Source organism: Piliocolobus tephrosceles, chromosome X, assembly GCF_002776525.5.
Source record: "Piliocolobus tephrosceles isolate RC106 chromosome X, ASM277652v3, whole genome shotgun sequence".
NCBI classification, from domain to species: domain Eukaryota; kingdom Metazoa; phylum Chordata; class Mammalia; order Primates; family Cercopithecidae; genus Piliocolobus; species Piliocolobus tephrosceles.
Genome location: NC_045455.1, coordinates 40,319,526 through 40,343,614, shown reverse-complemented (window position 1 = coordinate 40,343,614; position 24,089 = coordinate 40,319,526). Strand labels below are relative to the sequence as shown.

Sequence of the window (24,089 nt, the reverse complement as noted above, 5' to 3'; positions counted from 1 at the left end):
TTTTGTATTTTTAGTAGAGACGGGGTTTCACCGTGTTAGCCAGGATGGTCTCGATCTCCTGACCTCGTGATCCGCCCGTCTCGGCCTCCCAAAGTGCTGGGATTACAGGCTTGAGCCACCGCGCCCGGCCTTTTTTCCTTTTTTAAAGACAGGGTCTTGTTCTATCCAGGCAGGCTGGGTTACAGTGGCACAATCATAGCTCACTATAACCTTGGAATTCCTGGGCTCAAGCAATCCTCCCACCTCAGCCTTCCAAGTAGATAGGACTACAAGCTTGAATCATCACACCCGGCTACTTTTTGTACTTTTTGTAGAGACAAGATGATTTTACTCTGTTTCCCAGGCTGGTCTCAAATGCTTGACCTCAAGCAATGAGTTCCTTCATTTCTTATAATCTCTTCTAATCTTGTAAGATCACTGTAAGGATCAAACAAATTACTACATGTAAAATATGTAGAACAATGTCTTGAACAAAGCATGCTCTCCATGAATGTCAGCTATTTTTAATATTCTGTTTCTCATTCCTCGGATCTAATTGATCTTAAGGACTCTTCTTGCAAAGGCTATTCCAAATATGGCTATTCCATTTCAGCTGCCACAGTGCAAGCCACCATCATCCTTAGCTTGGACAACTATAGTTGTCCTAACTAGTTCTTCTGCTTCTCCTTTTGCTTCCGTAAAATCTAATTTTCATATATACCCAAAGTGGCCTTAAATAAATGAGAATCACATGTTATGACTTCCTGCTTATCATGCTCTACTGGTCTTCCAATGCTTGTGCTTAGAATATACTTAAAACTTTTTTGTTTTTTTAAACTTTTAGCTTCAGGGGTACATGTGCAGATTTGTTATATAGGCAAACTCGTGTTACAGGGATTTGTTGGAAAGATTATTTCATCACCCAGGTACTAAACCTAGTACCTAATAGTTATTTTTTCTGATCCTCTCCTCGCCCTTCACCCTCAGGTAGGCTCCAGTGTCTGTTCCCCTCTTTGTGTGCATGTGTTCTCATCATTTAGCTCTCACTTACAAGTGAGAACATGTGGTATTTGGTTTTCTGTTCTTGTGTTAGTTTGCTAAGGATAATGGCATCCAGCTCCATTTCAAGTTTGTATCGTGGCTGAATGAGGAGGTACTGCCCATCTGCTTTCCACTCATGCTGTGCTGCAGTCTTTGAATGTGGAGTCTGTTCCTGCTTCAGAGTCTTTGCACTTGCTCATCCTTTGCTTGAGTCATCCACTCCTGGTTGTTTCATGGTAGGTTCTTTTCATCTGTGGCTCAAGTTCAAGTCATCTCATCAGTGAGTCTTTGAGTGCACACTAAATTAGCCTCCCAAATCTGTACTGTCATGTTTTCTTCATAGTACTTCCCATCTTGTGAAATTACCTTGTTTATGTGTATACTTGTTTATCATGTGTATCTTACCACCAGAATGTAAGTTCTGTGAGAGCAGGGATGAGTCTGAAGTATGAGAATGGTGCCTGGCTCATAGGGGGCCATCAATAAATAGGTAGTTGTCAGATGGAAGAATGAATAGATCTTATAAACCTGCTTTCCTGATCCAGAAGATCCCGCAACATTATTTTTAATATGGTCATGAATCCTTTGCCTATCTCAATGAGCAGCATTCTGTCTCTTAAAGTGGCTTAATTTTTTTATTATAATAATGAGAATAATATATAAGTAGAAGAATTATATTTCTTTTATTGAAACAAAATCAGCTTTCCTGTAACTTTTTCCAGTTGTCTATCATTCTTCCCATTGAAACTATAGAGTAAATCTAATTGCTCTTTAAAAAAACTCTTTAAATTAAAAAAATTTGTTTCTTTTTAAGATGGAGATCACACTATGTTGCCCAGGCTGGCCTCCAGCTCCTGGGGTCAAACAATTCTGCCACCTCAGCCTCCTGAGTAGCTGGACTACAGGCATGTGCCACTGTACCTGGCTCCTAATTGCTATTTTATGATATTACTAAAAATATCTAGGGACAGGGATCATAGTAATTTCAGTCCTCTCTGAACATGCTTAGAAACTTCAGCTGTGATGTCTTCCAGAACCTTATCCTTCTGGTCACCTGCCTTTGGGCTTTCTTTTCTTGGTCATTGACTTTCATAAAATATGCCTCCTATAGTGTATTTTCTGCTGAATAATCTTTGTTGAATACAGTGGGCTATTACATTGTCTTAAATAATCCTTCTTTTAAAGCAGACTAACGTTATATCACCTTTGTTGGCCATTTTGTAGTTAGTCCATATTGAGCCTGCAGTGAAGTAAACTTCATTTTTCCTTAATCTGCACATAAAATATTTTCAGTGTTTCCTCATTATGTACATTAATAATTATTCTGTCTCTATTAAAATTTATTTTTGCTAGTTTCTACACTGCCATTTTCTCATTTAACTAATAGTTATTCTCCTAGTTCTACATTTAGCAGTTAATACTAGTTTACTGGTAGTAATATCAAGTAATTGCTAGGTAAGTATAATTTTACATCATAATTCACATCATTAATAAATTAGTAACAAGGCAGAATCACTGGCTGCCCTGAGCAGACCATTAAAGACCAGAGGAAGTGGCTTTAAGAACAAATTTGAAAGGAAAGTGAATTTTATCTATTTTTTTTAATTTATAAAATCAGAATTTTTGTTATTTGACTGTCATATAAAGAATGAGGAAGAATTTGTTATAATGTAGGAACAGGAATGAACAGTTTTTTAAGACAGAGAAGTCTAGTTTGTGTGCAAAAACCTGGAGGGAAGAGATGCTTATAGACACTTTGAAAACTCTCAGGAGTCCATTGTGGCCAAGTTAGAGAATAAAGTATCAGAAAGATACTCTGGGCAGAGAGAAATGAAGCTGGAAAAGTAAACAGGTGCCACAGTGTTCAGAGCCTTGCATGTGAATTCTGGCAGGGACCTTGAAAAAGCACTTAACCTCCCAGACGTAGTTTTCTTATTGCCTGGTAGAAGGATACACTGGGTTGAGTGCAGTGGTTCACACCTAGTGAGCACTTTGGGAGGCTGAGGCCAGAGGATTGCTTGAGTGTAGGAGTTTCAGATGAGCTTGGGCAACATAGTGAGATGTCTCTACTAAAAAATAAAAAAAATTTAACTGGCTGTGATGATGCATGCCTGTAGTCTCGACTACCTGGGAGGCTGAGGCAGGAGGATTCCTTGAGCTCGGGAGTTAGAGGTTGCAGTGAGCTGTTATTGTGCCACTGCACTCCAGCCTGGGCAATGAAGCAAGGTGCTGTCTGAAAAAAAAAAAAAAAAAAAAAAGAAGATAAAATGAAACCTGCCTTGCCATGGCAGTAGAGGTGAAGGGGGTACTGCTCCTAGCGCCTCACATATAAGGGTCTCAAAACATATTTACAAATAATTTTAAATATTCTTTATCTGGTGAAGAAAATTGTCATTGGACCATGGAATAAAAAGAATAAGTTGACTAAAGATTTTTTAACAACCAAATATTATAATTTATTAATTATTTTTCTCAATTGGCCAAAATTTTAGAGGCCTTGTGAAAATTTGTTGAGTTAGAGTTTTTTTTGGTTATTTTATTACTCAGTATTTAAGTTTGAAAAGCCAGAAGACTGGTGTTAGAGGTTATGAAACCTTTTATCCTGCTTGATATGAATGGGATGCTTCTAATTAATTGTGTAGAGATGGCTTTGCAAATGCATGTATAGGTAATTATCTTTGTGAGTAGTCTGGAAAAATTTGTTTGGTATAGTTTTAAGACCATCATTTTGTGTTTTCTCCTAGTTTTGTAAATTTAAATAGAAAACATATGCATATCAGTTCTATGGATTTGTAACTTACAGCTACATATAATTATTGTAAAACTAATGCTTTTATAAAATACTAGAAAATAAAAAGGTGGATTCACGCCACCCAAGCTAACTGCTAACATTTTAGAAAATTTCCTTCCTATCTTTCTGTATTTGCATATGATCATTTCAAACAAAGGTTTTTTTTAATTGTAAAAGTAGGACATGTTAATGACTTTTTTTTTTTTTTAAAGAAGTGGGTGGTAAAAGTTGACCCTCTTCTCCACCCTTTCTCCACATCCCAGAGGTAGTCTTTATAGCTGCTTTCCTTCTTTGTATTCAGATAGCTTCCAGTGAGCCTGACTCATGGCAATCTGAAGTCAGGATGTAACTAATATATTCAGTAGATATTAGTTTCATTAAGCTTCTTTGTATCTATCTCATTTAATTGTTGATATGAGTAAAAAGTTAAAAAGCATGATTCTGGTTAAAATTTAATCAAGTTATGATTTTATCTACTATTTAATCATTCATTATGTCCTCAGTTTGATACTAATTGCTATCACTACAGTTGCTGCCTTTGGTTCCTAGTACTTTTTGCACTTGTTAGCTTTGGCTGACATGGAGTAGATTTGCAGTGAACTGATTTACAGTTCTTGCTGATTTTGTCCATACCTTTCACTAAAATATTCTAACTGTGACTTTTAGTTTGCAGCACAGATATAAAATTGCTCTGTTGTATGTACCATCTTGTTTTATAACTTTATAACAGGATGACTTTGGGGGTACCTAAAATTGACAAATAAATTTAAATTATCTTATCAGGGTTCATGATACTTTCCCTTAAAAGGCATATTTAGGTAGTCTTCAGATTTGATAAATGAATGCTAGGGGTTTTAGATTAGGAGCCAACTGTATCTTTTCTATTTCTTTTCTTCATTATACCAAGGCTTCACTGATGTATATAGACATACAGATGGCTAGGTTATCTACTAAAGTAGAGATGTAATCTTTAGTTAGTTCTAGAAATATAACTTGGGTGTCTGTGATTCAGCCATGTACAGTGCTAGGCAATGGGATTAAAAATATTGAATAAGACACAGTTTTTTCCTTTGACTTTGCAGTTAATTTTTATCCTTTTTGGTTTTTCTATAGAATTGAATACTGAAAAAGCATAGACTAGGAAGTATGGAGGAAGTGGAGAAAGGAGCAGGAAGTAGTTTGAAGTGCTTTAGTGAACTATAAATAGAATCAAAGTGAAGAATGGATATAACAGAGGAGCCCGTTGATCTCCTCAACCCTGGACTCTTACGGGGCATATGACTTGTTGCAAGAATGAACCTAATCTATGCTGAACACATTCTTCTAAGAAAGTTTTTATAAATCAGTACATTTATTATTAAACATACCTAGAAACTTATTTTTGACCAACGATGTGATTGGCAAGTAAATTATCTTCTACAAACAGAGAAATGAAGGGATAAGGACAGTTGCCCTTTAAACAAGAAGGTCTTGTCTTACAAACTCAAATGCGTTTGAGATGAATAACACTGTTTATATATGTGTCATGGCTTCCACTGGTTTTGCAAGACCTCATTTGATGATCTAAGTACATGTGATCATTCTTCACTGAGAAATGCCTATGGCACCTTTTTTGTTTGTTTTTAATTTCAAAATTTCAGATGTTAGACCAGCAAATACCATAATGTGTTCTTGAGGTCAGATACAGTGATGCATTTTTAATATGATTTTTGTTTCCTCTATTCCTTTTTTCTGTCATCTAACACTTATTTTGTAATGATGTATTTTAAAAAATTATCAACTTCTTTCAATATAAAGTTATTAATTTATTGTGAAAATGACATCATTCTCATTTTTTCTCTATGTGATAGATTAAGGTCTGACATTTTATTTTCCTGTGACATCTTAAGAATTGTAGACAACCACTAATCTTTTGTTACAGTTATTTTGCCAGATATAAGGGAGGTAATGAAGTTAAGTAGGTTTCATTGTGTAGTAGAGGTCAGGAAGCCAGTAGTTTACTTCCTATATCAAGCATTTTCTGTTGTTCATACAATGCATTAGATGCATTTTTGGCTTATATTACTCTTTGCTCATTGATGCAGTTCATGGCCATCAATCTGTCTTTAAACCTTAGACATCATTTTTGGTAAATAGGATAAACTATGTTGATTTTCTGATAAAATATTTATTTATTTACTGTAACTTAAATGCCTCTCCTTAAAAAGCAAGTGCTGGAAATGAGTTTAACATATCAACCAAGCCAACTTGTGTGTATTTGATGAAGTCCAGGCTTATTAAATTCAATTCCAAAGAAATGGAGTTTGAAAAAAGAGGTTTTATTTCACATGTTATTAATTTTAAGTGTTTGTTATGTGCTATAAATAAATGGCTATCTCTTCTCACCCTATTCATAGAAAATCTGCTTCACTACGTTCTTCCCCTCTAGTTTTGTTAAAGTATAATTGACAAAAATTGTACATATTTAGGGTGTACATTGTGATGTTTTGATATGTGCTGCTTTACTGCATTCCTACTGAATGTTGGTTACATTTGTATTTTATCCCCTTGTATGTATTAGATATAGAGTACATATTTGTTGATCATTTCCCTTTTAACACTATGTATAGTATACTAGTTTTCTTTTACCAACTAACGTTCCATTGTTTTCTTTTTCTTTCTTTCTTTTACCAGTTTCTCAAACAATTAGGTCTGCATCCTAACTGGCAATTCGTTGATGTATATGGAATGGATCCTGAACTCCTTAGCATGGTACCAAGACCAGTCTGTGCAGTATTACTTCTCTTTCCTATTACAGAAAAGGTAATTGTTAAGTAAAATAGAAAGTTTCTGGTAAATACAATTTTTGTTTTTGTCTATCTTATTTTTTGAGCCAGGATCTCACTCTGTTGCCTAGGCTGGAGTGCAGAGATGTAATCATGGCTTACTGCAGTCTCAACTTCCCAGGCTCAAGCGATCCTCCTACCTTAGCCTTTCGAGTGCTGGGACCACAGGCATGCTCCCCCACACCTAGCTAATGCTCGTATTTTAATTTTGTAGAGCAGGGCCTCACTGTGTTGCCTGGGCTGGTCTCCCACTCCGGCTCAAGGGATCCTCCCACGTCGGTCTCCCAAAGTGCTGGGCTTATAGGCATGAGCCACTGTGCCCAGCCCAATTTCTTTTTCTTCTTTTTTTTAATTTACAAAGTTTTTGATAAATACAATATTTAAGAACAAATGATCCCCTTCTTGCATAAAATTAGGCAATCTAGGGAGTGAAGAAATCTTAAAAATGTTTTTATTAAAGAGATGATATTTAGATTTTAATGACAGTAAAGTCCTAGGTTAGTGCTTTAAGCTTGGGTGGTTTTCTTCTTTTATAAAATTTTGTTTGCCTCAGCTGTGTTTTGATGTCACATGTAATCACATTGTGATTTATATATTTTAGAAATTTTAAATACTAGAATAAACTTAAATACAGTTTTTTCAATATAAATAAAAAAGGAATCTCCTTTGTCTATTTTAAGTTGGTAGGGGAAACTGATACTATGGGTTGCATTACTTTCAAAATAAACTTGAATGGGAATCACTAAGCTTAAATACATTTTAACTGGCAGATTTGGGGTGTGTTGGGGATTATAAAAAGCTATTTTTTGAGCTCTGTATTTAAATTCAAGTCTACATATTTTAGTCCTTTTTTCTAGAATGATGTGTGTGTATGTTTCTGTGTGTGTATATATGTATACATACGCATACATATGCATACATATATACGTATACATATACATACATATATATGTATACATATATACACACGCACATATATATGCGTAGTGGAGCCAGAACTTTTGAGTGCATTTTATAATAGATTTTGAGGCTATATCCTTCTGATTTTTATTTTTGAAATTAGAAACAGTAGGATGATTGCAGTAGTTATGAAAAAATGAAGAAGTAAGTGGGACGATGTGAGAGAAATATGTTGATGATTTGGCATATTTGTGCTCAGGTCATCCTATTCTTCAGGACTAAATGGAGCCAAATCCCACAGGATTTAAGACTTAGACTTTGCTTAGTCCTGGAAATTCCTGGATCATTTTCTTTATGCCATAACAAATTAGCCTCAATTCAAGGTAAATTAAATAACATTGACAATTTTCTCTCTTCTACTTAACGGTTCTACAAAACAAATTATTCAGTAAAAGAAATGGTATTTCTTTGCATTTGCTATTCATAGTAGAGAAATTTGGAGTTAGGAATTTCTTAGTGATTGTCTTGTATTAGACCAACTCTACACAATGTTAAGGTTATGATTACTGACATTTGTAGAAGAGTTAAGACAAGAACTTAAGTTTACTCTCTTTTAATCCAATGTTATTTTTACCTTTTTGATTACAAAAATAAGCCAACAGATAACTATCCTAGGACCCCAATTGTAATGAACAGTAAATAATTGAAAAAAAAATCAGTTGCCTAAAGCTTAGGGTTTCTTAGCTGATGTGATACAAATAGAAATTTTGTCTGAATTGGAAATTTCCAGACCATTTTTTGTAAAAAATAAATTAGATTTGATCTCTTTCAGTTAGTGAGTCATCAGTATTAAAAAGGCATATTATCCTTATTAATAGGATTTAATTTAGTAGATTATCAGAGCCAAAAAACTTTCAACTCCCTGTTGAAAGGAAGAACACAGTTCTAAAGTATTGCGTAAGTAAATTTGTACTTACATAAGTAGAAAATTTATGTAAGTAAATATATAAGTAAGCATAAATACTTTACTTATATAACTATAATAACTTATAAGTAGAGAATATAAATAGCATGTACCACTTTCAGATGTCTTACAGTTTTGTAGATCCCTATTTCAGCTTATAGGTGATATATTGCAAAGTTATTAAAAGGCTATCTAGTGCATTCTTTAGGAGCCGCAAAGTGTTTGTCTTTGAAGTTCCAATTTAGAAATTGAATATGTAGTTGTGAATGACTTAAGCAAAGGAACTGTCATGGGTACCTCATTACCCTTTATGTATGTATGTACGTATGTATGGTATGTATGTATATATTTACTTATTTTTTGAGACAGCATCTCACTCTGTTGCCCAGGCTGGAGTGCAGTGGCGTGATCTCGGCTCACTGCAACCCGTGCCTTCCAGGTACAAGTGATTCTCCTGCCTCAGCCTCTGGAGTAACTGGGATTTCAGGCGTGTGCCACCATACCTGGCTAATTTTTTATATTTTTAGTATAGACAGGATTTCACCATGTTGGTCAGGCTGGTCTCAAACTCCTGACTTTGAATGATTTGCCCACCTTGGCCTTCCAGAGTGCTGGGATTATAGGTGTGACTTACTACCCTTTAAAGTCAGTCATGGTGGGTTTTTAAAAATAAATTTTATTGTGTATATTTGAAGTTTACAACATGATATAGGATTCATATACATAGTAAAATAGTTACAATAGTGAAGCAGATGAACATATCTATCATCACATAGTTACTTTTTTTGTGACAAGAGCAGCTAAAATCTACTTATTTAACAAAAATCTCTAATGCAATATAATTTTATTAACTAGTCTTCATGTTGTACATAAGCTCTCTAGACTTGTTACTTGTTTTTCTTACACATCTGCTATTTTGTGTCCTTTGACCTACATCACATCACCTCCCTGCCAACCTCTGTTTCATTCTCTGTGTATTTGACCTTTTTTTTTTAAAAAAAAAAATTCCACGTATCAGTGATATTATACAATATTTTTCTTTCTGTGTCTGGCTTATTTCACTTCGTATAACGTCCTTCAGGTTCATCCATGTAGTAAATGCTAGGATCTCCTTTTTTTAAGGCTGAATAATATTTGTGTGTGTGTGTGTGTGTGTATGTGTGTCTGTGTGTCTATATGTATACCACTTTTTCTCCCAACCAAGTACTAACCAGGTCCAACCCTGTTTAACTTCTGAGATCAGACGGGATTGGGTACATTCGGGGTAGTATGGTCGTAGACTATACCATGTTTTTATCCATTTAACCATCTGTGGACATTTGGGTTGTTTCCATATCTTGGCTATCGTGAGTAATGCTGCAGTGAACATGGAAGTGCGGATATCTTTACAAGGTAGAGATTCATCTCCTTTACAAGGTGATTCGTCTCCTTTGGATATGAATTGCTGAGTCATATGGTAGTCTATTGTTAATTTCTTTAGAAATCTCCATACGGTTTTTCATAATGGCTGTACCAATCTGCATTCTGACCAACAGTGCACTTGAGTTCCCTTTTCTCCACGCCCTCACCAACATTTATTATTTCTTTTTGATAATTGCCATCAGTGATAGTGGGTTTTCTTTTTTATTATTGTTGTTGTTTGTTTTGAGACAGAGTCTTACTCTGTTGCCCAGGCTGTAGTGCAGTGGTGCGATCTCAGCTCACTGCAACCTTTGCTTCCTGGGTTCAAGCAATTCTCACCGCTCAGTCTCTGGAGTAGCTGGGATTACAGGCATGTGCCACCACGCCTGGCTAATTTTTATATCTTTAGTGGAGATGGTGTTTCACTGTGTTAGCCTGGCTGGTCTTAAACTCCTGACCTCAGATAATCCACCTGCATCAGCCTCCCAAAATGCTGGAATTACAGGTGTGAGCTACCGTGCCCGGCCAATGATAGTGTTTTGAATATGTTCTTTGTGATAGTGCAGTCCAGCCAGTAAATCATAGGCAAAGAGGCTATAAATTTATTTCTCTCTGATGTTTATGTCTCTTGGCCTTAAGATTTTTTACTTTTTGATCTATAATTTCTTTTTTTTCCTTTACTTGCTTTGTATCATTTTAGGACTTTTTTCCTACACATTACATCTTAAAATTATCAAATCTTATTTTGCTTTGTCATCAGGAACATTAACAACAGACTCAGCTGTAGAACTGTAAACTTTTCAGCATAAGATTGTAATATACTGAATCTTTCTAGTTTTTTTTATCAAACTTACTTTTCATTCTGAAAATGTTACTTGAAATGTGATTTAGAACCACAATAATAAAATTCATATTTTGAACATAGATACATTTGTTGTTAGGAGCAGTGTATTTTTTTTTCTCCTATAGGCAAGAGATAAAAGAAGCAGTTTCTTAACTACTTGTAGGTTTGCTATAGACATCGTTTGTTTCTTTTATTGCAGGGGATCAGGAAAATATTTCTGTAAGACTAGATAGTAAATATTTTCAGCTTACTATTTGACTTTGCCTTGTAAACAGCCATAGACAATACATAATGAAATTTTACTTAAGAAAAGAGGCAGTGGGCCAGATTTGGCCTGTAGTCTGTCATTTGCTGACCCCGTTCTATTAGAAGCAGAAAGTTATGGGAAAACTATAAACAAAACAATAAAATCATCTTTCTTCTTCCCACCTCACCAATTTTTTAACCTTTTTGCTATTTTTTTACTCTTTCTTACTATTAGGAAACTGAGATACAGAGACATTAAGTAATTTGCTAAAGTCACACAGCTAATAACAGCTGAGCCAGGATGTGGGCCCAGGAAGTCAGCTGTAGAGCGCACATTTTTGATGCTTATTATTATACCCTATTGTTTTTATAACCAGTTATTATAGATAATGGTTAGTGTCAGTTGTAGATTATATAATGTGAATTTTATAAATATGCTATGATTTTCCAAAAGGAAAAATATTTTTGCCAATGATAAACAATATAGAAATGTAACAATTAGCAAATAAAAGTTCTCCAGTAATCTCTTGGCCCAAAGATAACCTCTATTAAGTTTTTGCATACCCTTTCAGACTTTCCAATCTGTATATACATATTTTAAAAACATAAATGGGAATTGTTATTAATACATACTGGCCTATAACCACACTTAGTTGTGGACAAAGTTCTAAATCAGAATATGTAAATCTAGTGTGCTTTATAGTATTCTATTATGATATGCCATAATATATGTTAACCAAATCTCCATTGATGGATATTTAGAATTTTTTCCAGTTTTGTGCTCTTAGAACTATATATATCATTTTAAAGATTATGTCTTAGACCAATTTCCTACAAAGGAAATTGCTTATTGGAGTGTATGAGAATTTAAAATGTTAATACATATTGCCATATGCCCAGTAACATGATCGTACAAGTATATGCTTTTAATAATAGCATAGGAGAATGCCTTTTTGCCCATACCTTCACCATCACTGGCTATTTTCAATCTTTTATCAGTCTGGTAGGTGATAAATTAATTATTTTAAACTCTTTTATAAAAATATTTTTTATCATTTATATTTTTTCTTTTACAGTCTGAGTTTTTTAATGTTATTTTCCACATATACACTATTGACTTTTTTTTTTTTTTAACAGTATGAAGTATTCAGAACAGAAGAGGAAGAAAAAATAAAATCTCAGGGACAAGCTGTTACATCATCAGTATATTTCATGAAGCAAACGATCAGCAATGCCTGTGGAACAATTGGACTGATTCATGCTATTGCAAACAATAAAGACAAGATGCACTTTGGTAAATGATTTTTCATTACTGCATTCTTTTTGCCCTTAATATATAAGTTACTTTCATTGAGCAGTAGGTGGTGCTCTAATTCTTTCTTCAAACTATAAAATAAAGCATTCCCCACTTCTTTTATGATGGGAATGTATATACTGTTAGAAGAAATATTAATCGGGAAGGGGAACATCACACAGTGGGGCCTATCATGGGGAGGGGGGAGGGGGGGGATTGCATTGGGGAGTTATACCTGATATAAATGATGAATTGATGGGTGCTGACGAGTTGATGGGTGCAGCACACCAACATGGCACATGTATACATATGTAACAAACCTGCACGTTATGCACATGTACCCTAGAACTTAAAGTATAATAAAAAAAAAAAAAAGAAATATTAATCCTTCTCATTCTTTTATATTGTTTACTAATAGAGGTTAAACAAATGAACAAATATTAATAATGTAAGCCTTATCATTTATAACATGAGCCTTACATTTCTAACTTACCAGTGAAATAATTTAACCTGAAGAATAGTAGCATACTTCTATTATTTTCATATATTGGTCTCTCTGCTATATCAAGCCTTTTTAATTTTATCTTCTTTCATATTCTCAGAATCTGGATCAACCTTGAAAAAATTCCTGGAGGAATCTGTATCAATGAGCCCTGAAGAACGAGCCAGATACCTGGAGAACTATGATGTCGGTACCTTCTTTCTGTTTTGATCTCATATGTGGACTAAGTTCTATGGGATTGTAGATGTGTTTGGGGGTTTTGTCTTGAAACCATAGTTTTGAGCAATTATGGATTTTATTGTATCCATCAAGAAAAGCCTTTTGTACTTTTCAGATAACTTTGAAATATCCATAAATGCTGATAAGTTGACATTTCTTTTCTGTGTTCAGAGCTGACTTAATGGATAAAAGCAGTTTGATTTACAATTTTTTTTTTGAAATGGAGTCTTGCTCTGCCGCCCAGGCTGGAGTGCAGCAGTGCCATCTCTGCTCACTGCAAGCTCTGCCTCCTGGGTTCAAGCAATTCTTGTGCCTCAGCCTCCTGAGTAGCTAGGATTTCAGGTGCGTGGCACCACACCTGGCTAGTTTTTCTATTTTTAGTAGAGACAGGGTTTTGCCATGTTGGTTAGGCTGGTCTCGAACTCCTGGCCTCAAGTAGTACCTCCATCTCGGCCTCCCAAAGTACTAGGATTACAGACATGAGCCACCGTGCCTGGCCCTGATTTACAAGTTAATAAAATATCTTATGATTGACTATTCCTTACCATTCCCTCCCTAAAATAAATATATACCTGCCAGTACGCTATGTATCTTTTACTGGGAATTTGGAACAAGGCTGAAGATGAAAGGAAAAAGCAAAGGTTTAAAGGTAGACGTTAGACCATACTGTGGCTATTTTATCAATGTAATAACCAGGCCACATAAACTAGGGTATATATATAATATAGGTTATATTTAATTCAGGTAATAGTGATTGTACTACTTCATATAACTGTTCTGAAATTGTTTTTAAAATTTATTACTTTTGGAATCAATTTTTCTTTTGAAATCTTTTGACTTTTTAATAACATTAGTAAATAGATTATAAATTCTTTGAAATTAGGCATATAGTCTACAAATTATTTGGCTAGAACAATGCTTTATGTAGAATTTGTGCCTGATAAATTAATTGGTTTGATTATGTTTTTATGCATTCCAGTATACTTTGAGGATTTTAAATTGTTTTTTTCTTTAAAAAAAACTGGAGACTTCATAAAACATCTTTTATTATACATAAAAATTAACAACATGAAAATCAGTAATCTTACTAATGAGAGGTAGATAAACATTAATATTTTTTAGGGAGTGTATGTATATACACAGTTTTTTAAACAAGAATTTGATCATACTGTAATACTGTTTTATAACTTGCTTTTTTCACTTATCACAAACGTATTACATACCAGTAAGTATATATTTGATATTATTTAATGGCTGCATAGTTTCCATTATGTAGTATTGTATTTCACCAATAAATTATTGTTAGAAATTTAATAGTTTTTCTTCTTTTTCACTATTTTAATAAATACTGCAAGGTACATCATTGTAGCTAAATCTTTGTAAATATCCTTAATTATATATAATTATGTAGAATTATATGTAAATATATAAACTCCTAGAAGAGAAATTGCTGGATAAAATAGTTTGCATGTTTTTAAGGCTTGGATATTTATTTATTGCCAAATTGCTGTTTATAAAGATTGTACTTTGACCTGTAATTTACTATTGTGCCCATTTCTCTGGATGTTTGCAAATAGTGGGTACTGTAAGAGTGGTTTATTTTTTAGTTCAGGAAACTAAATTCTGTAGCTTCTGATAAATGCATGAGTTGTGCTCCACATTTCTCAATTGCTGACTGAAACTGCATGATTAAGCATAAATACAGCCAGAGCTGCAGAGGAGCATGGAACCTGGAGAAACAGATGAGATAAGCTTCTTTAGTCTCTATCTGTGAAATGCTTACTTTATTCTAGTCTCAATTGAATAAAGTGTTAAGTGTTAGTTCTAACAACTGAATAAGTTAAATGGCCCCTACTTACAGCCTGGAAATTACAAATAATCAGATATTCAATTTCCTAAGTTTTCAGAGATTTGTGGGTTACACAGTACAGTAATTCATTTGATTACCCAGATATCATTCTTAAATATCTAGTACTAAGCTGTTCTTAAATTTCCTTCAGTTTGTTGTTTCTTTTAGAAGACTTTAGGTGTTAAAATTTAGCTTTGTTGTTTTCATTTAAAAAGTTGGGTATAGTCATTTTTTTCCAATGAATACCTTTATTCTTATTACAGGCCATCCGAGTTACTCATGAGACCAGTGCCCATGAAGGTCAGACTGAGGTATTTCACATTTTTTCTAAATTTTTCTTGCTATGTGTAAATTTAACCATAGTATTATTATTATAGGACATAGAGTTTTAGATAGTTACCTGGCTTTTTGGTTTTTCCTTTGAGAGAATTTGCTTAAGCAAAAGCAGTCATAAAGTAGCAAAAGAACATGTTTTGACAAACTGTTAAGATGCTGCTGTCTGCTGTTTCAGTTCATCTAATCATTTAGAGATAATGCAGATTGTGTGCTGTTTGTGCAGCTTACACAGTGGCCTGTGTCTTCCCTATCAGATTCCTTTGACTTCCAACTATTTTGAGACAAATACCTGCACTATTGTACAGTTAAATAGCCTGTGTCTTTATTATGTCCTGCTTCCAGCAGAAAACCACATCATTTTCTTTGCTCAATAAATTTGTTTGAGGGTAAAGTAATGATCTTTACCATCTTTACCGTGTTAGCTAGTTCAGCTGGGTTGCTTTTCCTTTCCTTCTCTTGCCTCTTTTTTCATTTATTGGTTTCTTTCGTTTTTCCTTCTATCTTTCCTTTCTTGCCTTGCCTCCAGCCCTGGCTCTGTCACTCTAAGAGGAAGTTTGCCAGAAGGTATTTTAGTCAAAAATAATTTAAAGCTGTTTGGTATGTTTTTAGCACATTTAAGGGTTAATACCAGAGAATTAGAGGTTTTCTTCTTTCTTATCCCATATGTGACTCGAAACCCCACTTTTTTTTTGTGAGACGGAGTCTCACTCAGTTGCCCAGGCTGGAGTGCAGTGGCGTGATCTCGGCTCACTGCAAGGTCCGCCTCCCAGGTTCACGCCATTCTCCTGCCTCAGCCTCCCGAGTAGCTGGGACTACAGGCGCCCGCCAGCACGCCCGGCTAATTTTTTTGTATTTTTAGTGGAGACGGGGTTTCACTGTGTTAGCCAGGATGGTCTCGATCTCCTGACCTCGTAATCTGCCCATCTCGGCCTACCATAGTGCTGGGATTACAGGCATGAGCTACCACGGCTGGCTGAAACCACACTCTTTCATGTAAAAGACGGCATTGCCTTTATACTTAAAAAAAAACTTGAAAAAATACTTGATTTAAAAATCATTGATTTTGGCTGAGCATGCTGACTCACACCTGTGTAATCCCAGTGCTTTGGAAAGTTAAAGCAGAAGGATCACTTGAGGCCAGGAGTTTGAGACCAGCCTGGGCAACATAGCAGGGCTCTGTCTCTAGAAAACGTAATAAAAATTAGCCAGGTGTGGTGATGCACGCACCTGTAGCACTAGCTACTAGGGAGGCTGAGGTGGGAGGATAACTTGAGCTCAGGTTATAGTGACCTGTGATTGCACCACTGCACTCCAGCATGGGGAACAGAGCAAGACTCTGTCTCTATAAAAAATATATATGTATATATATATATATAGGTGGCTGTTAGGCGCTGCTTTCAGAGGTGTGGATTATTGTTTTTGACTAAGTTTATCCATATGCAAACACATAAGAGGCCCGTCTAAATGTTTTTAACAGCAGATTGGAAATTCATGAAATGCTGTTTTGTATTGCTTTATATGATCCTGAATATAATAATAATCTTCACTATGCTTTGATTTTTTGTTTGCAAATTTATAGTGTTAAAATTGGTGATGATGAGGATCAGCATAAGTTTATTGTTAAGACATGAAGACAATTACGGCCGGGCGCGGTGGCTCACGCCTGTAATCCCAGCACTTTGGGAGGCCAAGACGGCAGATCACGAGGTCAGGAGATCGAGACCATCCTGTCTCACACGGTGAAATCCCGTCTCTACTAAAAATTCAAAAATTAGCCGGGCGTAGTGGTGGGCACCTGTAGTCCCAGCTACACGGGAGGCAGAGGCAGGAAAATGGCGAACTCGGGAGGCGGAGCTTGCAGTGAGTGGAGATCGTGCCACTGCACTCCAGCCTGGGCGACAGAGCGAGACTCTGTCTCAAAAAAAAAAAAAAAAAAGAAAAAAAAAGATATGAAGACAATTACTTGTAATAAAGCAATTAAATGCTTTAATACATATTAACTACAAAAAATATTTATTTTTGCCATACTTCTCTTGCCCCCTTTTTGGAGTTTTGTCCAAATTATGGATTTACATTTAAACTTCTTTTTAAATGATCTTCATGTCTCTTTTTTCAGACCTAACCGCCTTCATTCTTTCCAGTCTTGGATGCCTGTTAGACATCATCTGAATGACCCACTGTATTTTAGAATGCACTTTTGTTTGAGCTTATTATCTATATCTTAAAGTTTTTCTTCCCTTTATTGTTTCTGTTTCTTACAGTAGTTCCACCATACTTTTTCCCACTGTAACTAATCTAGTACAAATTTGTTAACTTCTGGTTTAGAAGATCTGCTTTGTATGCAGATTCTCAGTTTTTATTCCAATTCTCATTCATTTTCACACAATTCTGCTGGATTCCCTTTCCCGAAGTGTACCTGAATCAGTTGGCTGCTAAAATTTTTCTCGGGGTTTCCTAGTGCATACAGCAGTAATTCTCAAGGTGGAATGCAGATAGAAGTTAGGATTTTCTGAAGGGCTTTTTTACACTACTGTGTACTCCCATAAGAATTAATCTTTTCTGCTCCTTTCCCATCTCCCACAGTTTAGAAACACTACTGGAGTGAGCCATATTTTTTCTATATATTATAACCCTAAAATGTGTCAGAGTGAAAAAAAACAGTGTTTGAGAATATGATTGCTCAAGCCTGTGCAGTCAGTTCCAGGCTCTTTAACCTAGCTGCATTCAAGGTTTTCCTAACCCTGTCTGTCTGTCTTTCTTTCTTGCTCGCTTTCTTGCTTTCTTCCTTTCTTTCCTTTCTTTCCATTCCTTCCCTTCCTTCCCTTCCTTCCTTTCCTTCCTTTCTTTCCTTTCTCTCCCCTCCTCTCCTCTTCCCTCTCTCCTCTCCTCTTCTCTTTTCTCCTTCCTTCCTTCCTCCTTCCTTCCTTCCTTCCTTTTCCTTCTTTCTTTCTTTCTTTCTTTCTTTCTTTCTTTCTTTCTTTCTTTCTCTCTCTTTCTTTCTTTCTCTCTCTCTTTCTTTCTTTCTCTATTTTAACTTGTCTTTCTAACTTTAAGTATTCCTTTTTAGCCATCCCTTATTTCCTTATTTTATTATTGCTATTCTTCTTGCAGTACAGTTTCTGAAAATATTCTTTCCCTCAATCTCTTGCTTCTTAATTCTATCCATTCTTCAAGACTCGGCTTAGTATGATCTTCAGCATGAAGCAGTTCCTGATTATCAGAACTGGATGTATTTTATCCTTTATATGAACTCTTTATATGACTACTCCAACTATTTGCATTTTAGCTACTTCATATTCTCTTTCATTTTTTAAGATGTGCATTTTTTTTTCACATTTTAAAAACTCTAAAATTAGAATGTATGTTACAATTGATGTCATAGTTTAACTTGGTGTTATTCCCATCTTAGTGGTTCACAAAATGGTGTGTCATGTAACCAATGGCGCCTTAGTGTGTTGAAGTATGGTATCATATCTCCCTTTCTGTGACTCTTAGGCCTAGCATTGGCATCTGATTCATTTGTGCATGTTCCAAATTATCCAATACTGTTCCTTACACACAAATACAACACATGTATGTGTATTAATTAACCAGAATTAGCTCAGAACTATCCTTGGTAGTGTAAGAAATTTAAAAAAAGTGGGGGATGGGGGTGGCCAATATTAGTTTTCTGTAGTCCTCTGAGTAAACAAAACATATCCATTAGCCGTTGTTTCTGAATAGGACAGTGTTAACATTTTGGAAAGGGTTCAATTCTTTTTTGTGTGGGGCTGTTTTATGCACTCCAGGGTGGAATATACTGACCTCTAGTTGCCATATGTTAGTGTCTTCCAGTCACTGAGAGAACAAAAACCTGCACTACACGTTTCAAAATCCAGTTGTCATCTGACTTTAAATTCCTGCACCAGGAACTTTTAATATTTCTCTGATCATCTCATTTAAGATTCATCTCCTGGCTGGGCGTGGTGGCTCACGCCTGTAATCCCAGCACTTTGGGAGGCCAAGGTGGGTGGATCACCTGAGGTCAGGAGCTGAAGACCAGCCTGGCCAATATGGTGAAACCCCATCTCTACTAAAAATACAAAAACCAGCCGGGTGTGGTGGCGTGTGCCTGTAATCCCACCTGTTCCGGAGGCTGAGGCAGGAGAATTGCTTGAACTTGGGAGGCAGAGGTTGCAGTGAGCCAATATCCCACCACTACACTTTAGGCTGGGTGACAAGAGTGAGACTCTGTCTCAGGAAAAAAAAAAAAAAAGAGTTATCTCCCGTCTGTGGGCTTAAGAGTATTCAGTGTATTATTATCTCCATTGCTGTTTGTATTCCAGCCTACTGATTTTTTTTTTTTTTGTCAGTTCCTACAAAATACCTAGGTCTTTCCTGTCTGTATTAGTCTGCTTGGGCATTTATCTCAAATTATTACCAGGTGACTTTAACAACAGAAATTTATTATCACACAGTTCTTGGGGCTGGAAATCCAACAGCAGAGTGTCAGCAGAGTTGGCTTTTACTGAGATGTCCCTTTCTGACTTGTAGACTACCACCTTCTCACTGTAGCCTCACATGGCCTGTCCTGTGTGTTCATATGGAGGGGGCCTGGAGAGAGAGCGGGAGAGAGAGGGAGAGAGACAGATCAACCGACTAATATCTCTTCCTCTTCTTATAAGGATATCAGTCCTATTGGATTAGTGCCCCATTCTTATGACCTTACTTAACATTAACTACTTCCTTCCATGCCCTGTTTTCAAATACAGTCACGTTGAAGGTTAGGGCTTCAACATATGAATTTGGCAGAGGCGACACAATTCAGTCCATAACACCATCTTTGTGCTTTCTAATGATGCAGTATACTTCTGGGTATACCACTTCTCTTTGCAGAGTTGGAGACTTCTCATCTTTCAGGTCTCATCTTAAAAGTCACTTTTCAGGCTGGGTGTGGTGGATCACGCCTGTAATCCCAGCACTTTGGGAGGCTGAGGCAGGCGGATCACAAAGTCGGGAGATCGAGACCATCCTGGCTAACACGGTGAAACCCCATCTCTACTAAAAATACAAAAAAATTAGCCAGGCGTGGTGGCACACTCCTGTAGTCCCAGCTACTCGAGAGGCTGCGGCAGGAGAATGGTGTGAAGCTGGGAGGCGGAGCTTGCAGTGAGCCAAGATTGTGCCACTGCACTCCAGCCTGGGTGACAGAGCAAAACTCTGTCTCAAAAATAAAAACAAACAAACAAACAAAAAAAAACAAAAAAGTCACTTTTCAGAGAAGCCTTCTTTCATCACTGTTAATTAGGTTCTTCTGTCTTATTTTCTGTCATAAAATCCTGTTTATTTTCTTCCTGGCACTTTAAAATAGTCAATAATAAGTTATTTCTTCCTTGTGTATATTTGTTTTTTCTGCTAACTAGAATGTAAGTCCCATGATGGAATAGGCCTTGTTTGTCTGTTCATTTTGAATCCCCAAGACAAACTGGACATATATAGGCATATTTAAGAATTACATAGTTTGAAGGTAAGAGCATAGGATATAGGTTTGTATACTGACTCCACTGCTTATTAGCTTAGGCAGGATACTTTCTTCAGCACAAAATAGAAATAATGGCATTTACCTTATGGGATTGTTGTGAAAATTAATGAGTTGATTATATAAACTACTTAGAATAGTACCTGGCATTTAATGGGCATTCAATAAATATTAGGCAGTAATTTTATTTACTGGCATCCAGTAAAATGAATCTGAATGGCAGAAGATGAGGCTGAAGTAATAGGGTGAAGCCATATCGGGGGGGCTTGGATTTTATAAACTGAGAACCACCAAAGATGGTATATTTACTTTTCAACCTATTGAGTTTAAGGTGAGTTTTTTTGGGTCATATGTGTAGGAGTCTAGAGTTCAGGCGAGATATCCAGAGTCTTCAGTCTTTGGGTACTAGTTAGAACCCTGAGAATTCTACAGAGGGAGAATAGCGGTAGACCAACAGTAAATCCTTGGGGCATGTAGGTGTTGAAAGAGTGGGTAGAGGAAAAGGAGCCAATAATAATATAGTGTAATAACAAGTAGAATCATCACTGGCATCATTGGTACTCTCTATCAGAATGTTTTCATGGGAATGGAGGAGGCAGGAGCCTTATTGCATGCTGAGATTTGTAGACTAAATGAGAAATCTATAAGTTGAATCACCAAAATACAGTAGTCTTTTCAGAAGATTGGCCATAGCATACTGCTCTAGAGTAGTTGTTTACTTACGTACTTTTCTCCATCCCACTGTGATTGTCTGGTAGATCAGCTAATACAGAAATCTGAACAGTAGCCCCACCTCACTTATGCTTCATTAACTTACACTGAAAGGTATTGCTTTCATCTTTCACTTAAGAGTAAAAACAAAAGAAGAACAATGGGATATGAGGAAACAATGAGGAAATTAAATTATTAGTGGCAAACAGTGTTTTCTTTTTTTCCATTGATTTTCACTTGCTACAACCACCATTTTATGCTTTGTTCTAGATAGAATAAAATAGTGTTATTAGAGTTGCATCTTTTGGGTAGTGCTACAGAAGTTTGATACCTGTCATTTAATTCCAGTACCAGCCTTGTGAGGTATTACCATTGTCCTCTTGTCCGCCTTCTTTAAATGAAGCAATTGAGGCACAGAAGGTTTTAGTTACTTTCCCCAAGGTCACGTATCTACTAAGTGTTAGAGCTAGAATTTGAGCTCAAACTGTCCGGCTGCAGAATCTGTCTTCCTCCTAGTTCCTCTGTCTTCCTCCTGTCACCCCCACCTTCAAACAAACTCTCTCTTTCTTTCTTTTCTTTCTTTCTCTCTTTCTTTCTTTCTTTTTTCTTTCTTTCTTTCTTTCATTCTTTCTTTCTTTCTTTTCTTCCTTCTTTCCTTCTTCCTTTTCTTTCCTTTCCTTTCTTTTCCTTTCCTTTCCTTTTCCCTTCCCTTTCCTTTTCCCTTCCCTTCCCTTTTCCCTTCCCTTCCCTTTTCCCTTCCCTTCCCTTCCCCTCCCTTCCCCTCCCTTTTCCCTTCCCTTCCCTTTTCCCTTCCCTTCCCTTCCCCTCCCTTTTCCCTTCCCTTCCCTTTTCCCTTCCCTTCCTTTTTCCCTTCCCTTCCCTTCCCTTCCCTTCCCTTTTCCCTTCCTTTCCCTTTTCCCTTCCCTTCCCTTCCCTTCCCTTCCCTTCCCTTCCCTTCCCTTCCCTCCCCTCCCCTCCCCTTCCCTCACCTTTTCCCTTCCCTTCCCTCCCCTCCCCTTCCCTTCCCTTCTTCATAGTCTCGTTCTGTCACCCAGGCTGGAGTGCTGTGGTACGGCTCACTGCAATCTCTGCCTCTCAGGTTCAAGCGATTTCCTTGCCTCTGCCCCTCCAGTAGCTGTGACTACAGGTGTGTACCTCCACGTCTGGCTAGTTTTTATATTTTTAGTAGAGATGGGGTTTTGCCATGTTGGCTAGGCTGATCTTGAGCTCCTGGCTTCAGGTAATTTGCCTACTTTGGCCTCCCAAAGTGCTGGGATTACAGGTGTGAGCCACCGTGCCCAGCCAAACGCTTTCAATAAAAGTTTGACAGCTAATTTTGTAGCAGTTTTGTTAAGACCAGTGTTTTGTATTGGGCTTAATGTGACTGTTTATATCCTAGCTTGGGACAGGAAACAGATTGTCTGAGAAATAGTAAATTGATAGCTTTTCAGTTACTCCTGAATTTTATTTCTTTTTTAATTTTTTCTTTATTATTATTATTTTTTGATATGAAGTCTCGCTCTGTCATCCAGGCTGGAGTGCAGTGGCGCAATCTCTACTCACCGCAACCTCAGCATCCCGGGTTCAAGGAATTCTCCTGCCTCAGCCTCCCAAGTAGCTGGGACTACAGGCACATGCCACCATGCCTGGCTAATTTTTTGTATTTTTAGTAGAGATGGGGTTTCACAGTGTTAGCCAGGATGGTCTCGATCTTCTGACCTTGTGCCTCAGCCTCCCAAGTAGCTGGGACTACAGGTGCGTGCCACCACACCCAGCTAATTTTTTGTATTTTTAGTAGAGACAGGATTTCACAGTGTTAGCCAGGATGGTCTCATTCTCCTGCCCTCGTGATCCACTCGCCTCTCCTCCCAAAGTGCTGGGATTATAGGCGTGAGCCACTGCGCCTGGCCCTGAATTTTATTTCTTTAAAGTGAGTTCATGATTGAGTTTTGAAGCACTGTGTTACAAAAATTAATAATAGACAAATAAAGCTAAGCTCTCAGTTGACTAATGTATTGGTCATGTGTGTTATGGTAATGTGCAGCCCTAAATGAAATATGGTTGAAAGTTCTAGAAGAATAGTTACTGATTTTAAAATTAATATAACCTGATACATGCATGACCAGTTAAGAAATTTAAAAATGAATGTATACAGTTGGCCTGCTGTAATGGTGGGTTCCTTATTTGTGGATTCAACCAACTACTTAATGGAAATATTTGAGGCTGGGCAAGGTAGCTCTTGCCTGTAATCCCAGCACTTTGGGAGGCCAAGAAGGGAGGATCGCTTGAGGCCAGGAGTTTGAGACCAGCCTGGGCAACATAGTGAGACCCTGTATGTACAAAAAAATTATTCAGGTGTGGTGGCATGCACCCGTAGTTCGAGCTACTCTGTAGTCCCAGCTACTTGGGAGGCTGAGGTGGGAGGATGGCTTCAGCTCAGGAGGTCAAGACTGCAGTGAGCTGTGATCATGCTGCTGCACTCCAGCCTGGGTTGCAGAGACCTTGTCTCAGACAAAAAGGAGAAAAAATATTTGAAAAAAAAAGATGGTTGTGTCTGTACTGAATATATACAGACTTTTTTTGTCATTATTCTCTAAACAATATAGTATAACAACAATTTATATAGCATTTACATTGTATTAGGTATTACAAGTAATCTAGAAATGATT

At 36.7% G+C, this 24,089-nt stretch overlaps 1 protein-coding gene across 3 annotated transcripts in view; it reads left to right on the top strand.

The window, feature by feature from the left end:
- UCHL3 (ubiquitin C-terminal hydrolase L3) overlaps positions 1-24,089 on the top strand; it is a 58,353-nt gene that overhangs the window by 4,487 nt on the left and 29,777 nt on the right. For all 3 annotated transcript variants that reach the window (XM_023186188.1, XM_023186199.1, XM_023186208.1), the window contains 4 exons: positions 6,485-6,613; positions 12,129-12,285; positions 12,888-12,973; positions 15,119-15,166. In XM_023186188.1, the coding sequence (XP_023041956.1) occupies positions 6,485-6,613; positions 12,129-12,285; positions 12,888-12,973; positions 15,119-15,166 (420 nt within the window). The remainder of the gene's footprint in view (positions 1-6,484; positions 6,614-12,128; positions 12,286-12,887; positions 12,974-15,118; positions 15,167-24,089) is intronic.